Source organism: Ictalurus punctatus, chromosome 5 (genome assembly GCF_001660625.3).
Source record: "Ictalurus punctatus breed USDA103 chromosome 5, Coco_2.0, whole genome shotgun sequence".
NCBI lineage: Eukaryota > Metazoa > Chordata > Actinopteri > Siluriformes > Ictaluridae > Ictalurus > Ictalurus punctatus.
In genome coordinates this window covers 22,553,295-22,563,375 of record NC_030420.2, presented here as the reverse complement: position 1 = coordinate 22,563,375, position 10,081 = coordinate 22,553,295, and the positions used below count along the sequence as shown (strand labels likewise).

The following is a 10,081-nucleotide window of genomic DNA, read 5'->3' as shown; positions in this document are numbered from 1 at the left end:
CGATATTGACAACCGTGCTACAGAGACTAATATCTGTTTAAAGGAGAAAGTTGGATCCAGGGCACACGTTGTTGACATTATTTGCAAAATAACAGAACATTTCATTCATTTTTCTAAAAGAATTTAGCATTCCATGGATGGGTCATTTCTGTATGTAATACACCACTAACCACTAATTTTTGCTGCCAGTTTTTTTGCTGCCAGATTTTGCTATTAGTAATAATCTTGGAGAAGTACTTACCACAGCACACAAGCACTAAATTGTCATAGGAATATAAAAAAAATACAGCATCAACCAACAAATTACCACCAGAATCACTAAGCACATCACAAATATGTCAATATAGACATATTTAATGTGCTTCATTGTGGAATGTTCCTTCAATCCTCACAAAACTTAACCGTCAATTTCACAGAAAAACAGTATGAATCATTTTTGCTTTCGTTTTAACAAGATTCCTAACCACATAATGAAATAAATTTGCTCTTACAATGCAATACAAAACAAAAATTTTATTTGTTAAGACACATTTGGATATCACACATGCATAACAACTGAACGAAACACTGTTTAATTTTCCTGGGTAATGGATGGACACCTAATTGTACAAAGGCATTAATGGGGGACAAATATTCATCAAAATACATAGCAAAGCAATAACTTTGCTTGAGATGATGGATAAAGAAATGTAATTGGTACTGCATTACAAAGTAATGTAATGAGTTATTACAAAGTATTTTTGGAAACTTTATAAAAAATAAAAAATAAAAATAAAGCACTTTGAATCTTGTGACCTCATTAAAAAAAACAAAAAACAATAAATGTTAAGTAAGAAATGGTTCATATCATGAAAGACCTGTAGGAAAAACTAAAATAAAAATAAAATAAAAAATGTATTCAGCACAAATTCATACTGTAATTCATATTGTGTGTTTCTGCGACAGCTGTCCCCAAACAATCTATCAGCAACTAAAGCTCATTTCATGATTCCCCGTCATCTCCTGTCTTTTAAGAACTTGGAAAATTTCATGTCAGGGGTTTTTGTGATCTAAATCCCCAAATACGATGATTTATTGAATTTTTTTGTGAAATGCATAAAGTTTTGTGAAAAGAAAAAGATCAAAATACAGAACAGCACAGAACTGATCTGCATTGACAGAAAGCACTAGGCTGAAGTTGCTGTCAATAAAGAAGGTTACACCAGTCACTAAATATCAGGCTTCACATTCATTCTTTTTCATCCATGAACCATGTATTCAATATGGCGTGTGTGTAAAGTGTGTCTATCTTTCTGATGCACATTTGAGTCATATGCGTGATTATACATATACATTTACTCACACTTGATTCCTTGAGATTGACTGAGTAATTTAGAGTAGTTATATGGCAGTGAAATAGTTTGAAGTGAGTGTACTGCACAAAGACTTTGTAGAACAAAACCATGCTTCCTGTGAGTTGTAATGTCACACAGGAAGTTTAGTCACTAAACCACAACTGTCTGAACTACAACGCATAATGTAGGCACAGCCTTTTCTCCTACTCTTTTGTCAAGGCTGCCTTGTTGCTTCTTGCTGAGTGGCTGAAGGACCGGCCTGTGTATGGAAGTGTGTCTCCTTAAAGATGAACCAGCAGTTTCCCGCCCATAAGATGAGATTAAGAAACCCAGAAATCTAGAAAAGGAGCAAAAAAGTTCTTAAGTGACAGATGTTTTTACAGTTGAATCACATCCATCCATCCATCTTCTACCGCTTACTCCTTTTCAGGGTCACGGGGAACCTGGAGCCTATCCCAGGGAGCATCGGGCACACTACAGACACTTTGGACATGCCAATCAACCTACCACGCATGTCTTTGGACTGGAGGAGGAAACCAGATTACCCGGAGGAAACGGGTGCTACTCGCAGCACGGGTAGAACGTGCAAACTCCACACACAGAGCCGCAGGAATCGAACCCACAACCCTGGCGGTGTGAGGCGAACGTGCTAACCACTAAGCCATGCCAGCTACTATGACTATTTTCATGGCAGGAAACAGGTTAAATTGTAGCAAAATATAAAGAATTTACAAAGGTTTTATAAAGTTCAACTTCAGTGTTTTTGTTTGGTATTAGCTAGTAATTTTGGTGCTAATTTTGAAGTGACTTGGGTTCCTTTTGGCAGATTTGGCAACCCAGCTACTGACAAAATGAGACCACACCTGGTCATTGGAAGCACATTTGAGATGCATGCTGTCCACTTGTGATCTGATCACCTGAGATGGATGTTAATACCGAGTCTGAAAGGGGCTGATGTTAAAACCAATTATATAAGTAATTACTGTAAATATACAGTAGGTACAGCATTTTACATAGCAATTATCTCCAAACCTGACATCAGTATCAATTAACACTAAACAGAACAGGCTGGCTAAGTCAATACTAGCCATGTTTCTTAGTTAACAAAGCATTAAATTTCAGTTATACCCACAATATTTACAATCCTAGTAGCTTCATAAAACCAATCCATGCGCTTTATGGTTAAAGTTAAATATCTTCCTGTCTAAAAACATATATAGGTGGCAAGTATGATTATTGGCTAAAAATCCCTGTTGTTGCTTGCATACTCAATCACAATTACAACTAGATTTTGAGAAACAGTTATACCTAAAATGCCTTATAAAACACAGACAAAAAAAATCACATTATTTTTTTTTACTTCATATCTACTTAGCAGGTGCCACAAATACAGAGTAAAAAAATCAGAAGTTTATGACATCACACTACCTAAAGTACTCAAAGTAGTCTTACCACTGAAGAATTGAGGGGGCCTAAAGTAGGAAGGGCGCCCGCTGTGCACTTGTTTGTGGGGATCTTACAGACATTGATTAAAGAAAGAAGTTTTGTTGGACTTGTAGTCCATTTCACATCAGTCAGGCCTTTTCCCCAGGCAGAAGAAGCCAACAGCCACAAGAATGTGAAGATTCCAGTTATTAGCAGATCCTGTGGAATCAAGGTAGGGTTTAAGTGGTCATTCATCTAAGATAACACTAATGATTGCTGTAAGCATATAATCTGCATGGTTTTACATGAACATCTACCTGTAACTTACACTGTATGGTCAAAAGTATAAGGACACCCCTCCTAATTATTGAGTCCAGATGTTTCAGTCACAGGTGTATAGAATCAAGCACATAGCCATGCAATCTCCATAGACAAACACTGGCAGTAAAATGAGTCATACTGAAAAGCTCAGTGACTTTTAGCATGGCACCGTTATAGGAGGCCACCCTTGCCACAAGTCAGTTTGTGAAATTTCTGCCCCTGCTAGATCTGCCCCAGTCAACGGTAAATGCTATAATTGCCACAAAGTAATAGACCATGCAAACACAGAGTGGGGCTGCCGAGTGCTGAAGCCTGTAGTGCTTAAAAATAACCTATTCTATGTGCATCACTCACTACATACAGTGACAAGAAAAACTATATGAACCTTTTGGAATTTCATGGTTTTCTGAATAAATGTGTCATAAAATGTGATCTGATCTTCATCTAAGTCAAGGGTATTGACAAATAAAATGTGCCTAAAATAATAACATAAAATAAATTCTGATCCCTCATGTCTTTATTGAACATATTCATTCAACATTCAACATGGCAGTGGAAAAAGTAAGTGAACCCTTAGAATTAATAACAGGCTGACCCCCCTTGACAGTAATAACCTCAACCAGGCGCTTCCTGTATCTGTGGATGAGACCTGACCATCATTCAGGAGGAATTTTAGCCCATTCTTCCTGGCAGAACTGCTTTAGCTCCGTCATATTCTTTGGACGTCTCATGTGTATGGCGTTCTTCAAGTCATTCCATAGCATCTTTATTGGGTTGAGGTCTGGGCTCTGACTCGGCCCCTCCAAAAGGCGAATTTTGTTTTTCTGAAGCCATTCTGTTGTGGACTTGCCCCGTTGTTTTGGGCGATTATCCTGTTGCATCACCCAACTTACAGTAAGAATGTAAGAATGTCTGTACGTCAGCTGAAACTGTGTAGAAGTTGCATCACCCAACTTCTACACAGTTTCAGCTGGCGTACAGACATTCTTACATTATCCTGAAGAATGATATACTTGGGAATTCATCTTCCCCTCAATGATTGCAAGCTGGCCAGGCCCTGATTCAGCAAAGCAGGCCCAAATCATGATGTTTCCTCCACTATACTGTACGGTTGGGATGATGTTTTCATGATGATATGCCATGCCCTTTCTACGCCAGATGTAGTGCTGTGTGGTTTTTCAAAATAGTTCAATCTTAGTTTCATCAGTCCACAAAACATTTTACCAATACCGCTGTGGAGTGTCAATGTGCTCTTTTGCAAACTTCAGGCATGCAGCAATGTTCTTTTTAGTAAGCAGTGGCTTCCTTCGTGGTGTCCTGCTGTAGATACCCTGCTTGTTCAATGTTTACGTATTGTAGACTCATGAACAGAGATGTTAGCCAGTTCCAATGATGCCTTCAAATCTTTGGCTGTCATTCGGGGTTGTTTCTTTACCTCAATGATGAGTCTTCGATGTGCTCTTGGTGTCATTTTGACTGGGCGCCCACTTCTTTGTAGAGTAGCAACAGTTCCAAAGTGTCTCCATTTGTAAAATGTTTGCCTAACTGTAGACTGGTGAATTTCTAAAGTCTTTGAAATCACTTTGTGACCCTTGCCAGCTTTATGTAAATCAACAATTCTTGATCGTAGATCCTCTGAAAGCTCTTTTTGGCGAGGCATGGCTCACATAAGCATGTGTTTCTTGTGCAGAGCAAACTCCAAAAGTTTGAGGGGTTTTTATCAGTCAAAGAAGCTGTAGTCCACACCTCCAAACTCATTTTCTTAACGGGACTCCAGGTGTGCCAAAAAAAAAAGAAAAAGAAAAGCTTTTTTGAGGTCATTAACGCAAGGGTTCACAAACTTTTTCCACAAGCACTATGAGGTTTTTTTGGTTGTTCTCAATAAAGACATGAAAGATCAGAATTTTTTTTGTGTTATCATTTTAGACACATTATATTTGCCAATACCCTCGATTAGATGAAGATCAGATCACATTTTATGACAAATTTATGCAGAAAACCATGAAATTCCAAAAGGTTCACATACTTTTTCTTGCAACTGTAGTTCCAAACTGCTTCTAGAAGCAACATCACCACAAGAGCTGTGCAATAGGAGCTTCATGCAATAGGTTTCCATGGCGGAGCAGCTGCACACAAGTCTAAGATCACTATGTGTAATACCAAGCTGGAGTGGTGTAAAGCACACCATCAGTGGACTCTAGAGCAGTGGAAACGTCTTCTCTGGAGTGATGAATCACGCTTCACTATCTAGCAGTCTGACGGCTGAATCTGTGTTTGGTGGACACCAGGAGAACGCTGCCTACCAGAATGCATAATGGAAATAGTAAAGTCTGGTGAAGGAGTTATAATGGTGTGGGACTGTTTTTCAGGGTTTGGATCGGCCCCTTAGTTCCACTGGTCATGTTGATGCAATAGCATACAAAGAAACTTTAGACAATTGTATGCTTTTTTGTGGCAACAGTTTGGGGAAGGCTCTTTCCTGTTCTAGAGTGACTGTGCCCCTGTGCACAAAGCGAGGTTTGAAGACAAGGTTTGACAAGTTTGGTGTGGAGGAACTCCACTGGTCTACACAGAGCCCTGACCTCAACCCCACTGAACACTTTGGGGATGAACTGGAATGTCGATGTGAACAGGAGGTCCAACAAGCTCATACAGGTGTGATGGTCAGGTGCCCACATACTTTTGGCCATATAATGTAGTTTAGTGTTTAAGTTAGAGTTTTTGGTTTCTCAGATGAAAGGGTGGTGACATACAGCCTGAGATCTACATGCATATTCATTCACACCCTCCCCCACCAGTATCTCTGAACCTGTGTCCACTGTAGACTCAGATTCCACTTCTTGGATGATTGGATGATAGTCCATCCACCTCAAAGTTCAACATGTTGTGTATTCTGGGAGGATTTTTTGCTTGTTAGTTAGTTTGCCACACACTTATGGCACATCACACCATTTTCTGCACACTGCAGAGTGGTTATTTGAGTTACAGTAACCATCCAATCAGCTTGAACCAATCTGACCATTCTCATTAACAAAGATATCCCTTACAGAATTGCTGCTCACTGGATTTTTCACACAATTCTGTATAAAAAGACTGTTGTGCATGAAAATGCCAGGAGATCAGCAGTTTCTGAAATGATCAAACCAGCCTGTCTTGCTTCAACAACCATGCCATGATTAAAGTCACCAAGGTCACATTTCCACCTTTCTGATTTATGATGTGAACATTAACTGAAGCTTTTGACCTGTATGTGCAGAATTGTATGCACTCTGCTTGGCTGACTTGATAATTGTACGAACGTGCAGGTGTACAGGTGTTCCTAATAAAGTGGACGGTGATTGTATAGCTAGTTCTCAAATGCCTCTATCTGTTCCGTCACCTCTTGCACCTGCTGTCTACAAAACACACCCTTCTACTTCTTCATTTACACATAAGTGAGAACTTCTACTGCAACATTAGTTGCCCAGAGGTTTGAACAACAAGCAACTCCATCAGGTCACTTGACCTGAAACTAATGTGTGCTTCTTTTATAATGCCACATATTGTTCACTTTTTGATAGGCACATTGCAATTGCTCGCTGATAAATTATAAACAGGAAGTGTGCCACTGGTTATAAATAGACCTACTCATTTAACCCAAGTTTTACTTTCAACTGCAATGTACACTAGAAACAAAAAACCCCACATATTGTACAAAACAAAGAATGGAAACTATTACTCTTACCCAAAAGCAACATTCTGTCACCATCAAATTAGTTTGATATAAATTTAAAATGACTAAAGTCAAGCCTAGTGCAGATTTCAGTTCATAAAGTGCTTAATACGCTAAAGCAGACTCACAATCACAGGGCCACGGTTTGACTCGCGGTATACATGCTGGTAGCCAACATACACCACAAGTATGCCAGTACAGTACAGGAAGGCCAGGACTCCAACTGCAACAAAGAACTCAGCTGAAGATGAATGATCTCCAACCAGATAGTACTTCTTCATTTCTGTTGTTCTGTTGACTTCGCAGGTTGGCACATCAAACCCAACTTGATTAAGTCTGTGTGAAACAAGACAAAGTGGGGTTTGTATTTTCCAAAATAAAGATAAGGCCAACTGAATATATTCAAAATACCTGGTAGTGTGCAGTACAAAAATGTAATAATGTTTAATAACATTTACCTAAAAGGGTATCCGAAGGAGATGTTGGTCTCATGGATAGAAGCATTCCCTTGACATTGGATATTAAAGCTTGTGGTGCCGGAATAATGACCAGTCGACGCAAATGCAAAGATGGAAAATGCCTGAGGACACGGTGCACAAAAACAAACACAGTAAGAGCAGCACATGTCACAACATAAAAAAAGAAGCCACTGAAATTGGACAAATGCCTTTGGTCAAAAGTAGTCAAATGACTGATATGTAATGATTATATGTCATAGTTCCACAGTGGAGTCAACACTTAGTAAGTAGAAACGAGGGTGGAAATTGCATGGGGATTCTGTTGAATCTTTAGTCATTAAGAAGAATACCTTAGGGACAATATGAAGGCCTCATTCACTCTCAAATGAAGGCTTAATTATTTCCTCCCTTCAATGGCATCCTTCCACACAGGAAGCTTGGGGGTTTTAAAGTCATCAGTATGTCCTTCAAAACCTCATAAATGTGGAATTAACATCTATTGTGCCTGGGTCTAAGAATGTAATGTACACTGAGCAAGGCTGGTGTATTCACCAGGGAAGCAGTGGTTTCGAAGGTACCAGTGCTATGGTGGTTAAGTCTCTGAGCTATCGATTGAAAGGTTAAGGGTTGAAAAACCATTTAGCATGGCTCTTAACCTACTCCCTAGGCACCATATTCACTCAATCCTCTGATTCTTCCAAGCTAGGATATGCAAAGAAGAGAATTTCCTCGTAGCATACATGTGTATACGTATAATGATGTTAAGATTTTCCGCCTGTGTGGCAGTTAGCTCAGAGTGTAATGTATCTGAAGGAAATACCACATCTACTTTCATGTAAAGATAGAACATTTCCACCAAATAAAAGCAAACACCTTTCCCATGGAGTGAACAAATCAACTAACTAGACTAGAAACACGATCAAATGTAACACAAAAAAAAAGAAAAGAAAAAAAGGGAAGTATCACAATAAGATCTGACATTTGTAACTCGTTTGCGTTCGCTGTGTATGACAAGAGCATTTCCAAAAACAGGGCGTGTTCAATAAACACCACAGACATATAGAGAAAGTAATGCACATCATTTCCTGAAGGTGTAAAGAAACAGTAACTCAGGCCTAAAGAAAGAGACGAATACACAGCACAATCCCAGTGCTGAATTACAATCCATACACTAGGTCTAGCAGGATGCGTATAATCACTGTAAGAGTGTAGAGTTTATAACGACGCTGGGGATTGTGGGGAAGAGTTGTGCAATACAGGTTTTACTGTACGCAGATGCAGTCTTGGGTGTAATGCAAAGAATTCATAACACTCTTTACTGTGACTGAGCTTTATTTATTTGAAAATCATTGTACTTTTAAAGTGCACTTTGACAGTGCAATACATTTACCTTTGTTTGAGTATGTCTAAAAACACACTGTGTGTTTCACTGCCTGCATTAGGCACTATTTTTCATCCATTAATTCGACTTCAATCTCATATGGCTTGAACTACACGTTTTCTTTAAGTAAGTCAAATAATTACTGTAGCTTTTTTTTTTTTAATTATTATTATTTTATTTTTTACATAACAACGTTATTTCCTAACAAATCCTGAGCTCCACAACAGTAAAGTACAACATCAGAGTTTATACTTGATTTGACGATAAGACAACAATATCATATCACTATCTAAGCCATCTTTATTCCAGCAACGAAATCTTGTGAAAATTTGCAACTTACCCATTCTAGGACTCGTATAAATCCCAGCGGCTCTTTCAAAGGTCTGATATCTAACAAGAAAGCTGACATTATTTTCTGAAAGAGAAATGGACAATCAACTGAATTAGCCACTTCACTCAACTTTATCTAGGAAAAGATGAACTGTTCTGCGTCTAGGATGTGAATACTTTCCCCCCCACACTGTTCTTAGTAGCTACATGCCTGCCTAACATTCTCCATATTACACACTGTTAGTTTATTAGAAGGGATTAATTAAGAAAACCCAATACCTCCACACCGCTGATGGATCAGATGCTTGAAAAGTTGTCACTTATTTTTTCTTTTCTTTTTTTCTTTTCTTTTTTTTTTTTTTTAAACTTTTTTTCACTTTTGGCACAGTGGTGGTCACGTGAGTCATGACGTCGCGATCTAGGGATGGACGAGTGAGGAAAAAAGTAAAGGCTCAAGAGGCGGCGCGAGACGTGGCGCGTCTCGAATGCGATTGGCCGTTGTGGAAATTATTCAAGTCCTTCGACAAGGCTGCTATGTTACTTCCGGTTTCAAAAGGATATACCGCAACATACGGAATCAAAACACGGTTCACAAGCTATTTAATGGGCACTTAAAAAAAATTAAAATAAATAAAAAACATACAGGTGCATCTCAAAAAGTGAGAATATCGTGGAAAAGTTCGTTTTTTCCCCCGTAATTTAATTCAAAAGGTGGAACTTTCATATTTTCTAGATTCATTACACATAAAGTGAATTAATTTTTTTTGTTTTAATCTTGATGATTACGACTTACAGCTCATGAAAATCAAAAATCCAGTATCTCAAAATATTAGACTAAAGAATTTATAATACAGAAATGTTGACCTTCTGAAAAGTCTGTTAATTTATGCACTCAATACTTGGTCAGGGCTCCTTTTACAGAAATTACTGCATCAGTGCGGCGTGGTATGGAGGCAATCAGCCTGTGGCACTGCTGAGGTGTTATGGAAGCCCAGGTTGCTTTGATAGCGGCCTTCAGCTCGTCTGTATTGTTGGGTCTGGTGTCTCTCATAGATTCTCTATGGGGTTCAGGTCAGGCGAGTTGGCTGGCCAATCAAGCACAGTAATACCATGATCAGCA

At 38.8% G+C, this 10,081-nt stretch overlaps 1 protein-coding gene across 1 annotated transcript; it reads right to left on the bottom strand.

Moving 5' to 3' along the window:
* Positions 1–498: 498 nt before the first annotated feature.
* On the bottom strand, positions 499–9,395 carry sypl2b (synaptophysin-like 2b). The gene is made up of 6 exons (XM_017468961.3): positions 9,241–9,395; positions 8,972–9,046; positions 7,251–7,372; positions 6,921–7,128; positions 2,787–2,978; positions 499–1,671 (listed from the first exon to the last, which is right to left on the bottom strand). Exons 2-6 carry the CDS (start codon positions 9,038–9,040, stop codon positions 1,549–1,551), a joined length of 714 nt encoding a protein of 237 aa, XP_017324450.1. The 5' UTR covers positions 9,041–9,046; positions 9,241–9,395; the 3' UTR covers positions 499–1,548.
* Positions 9,396–10,081: the final 686 nt, after the last annotated feature.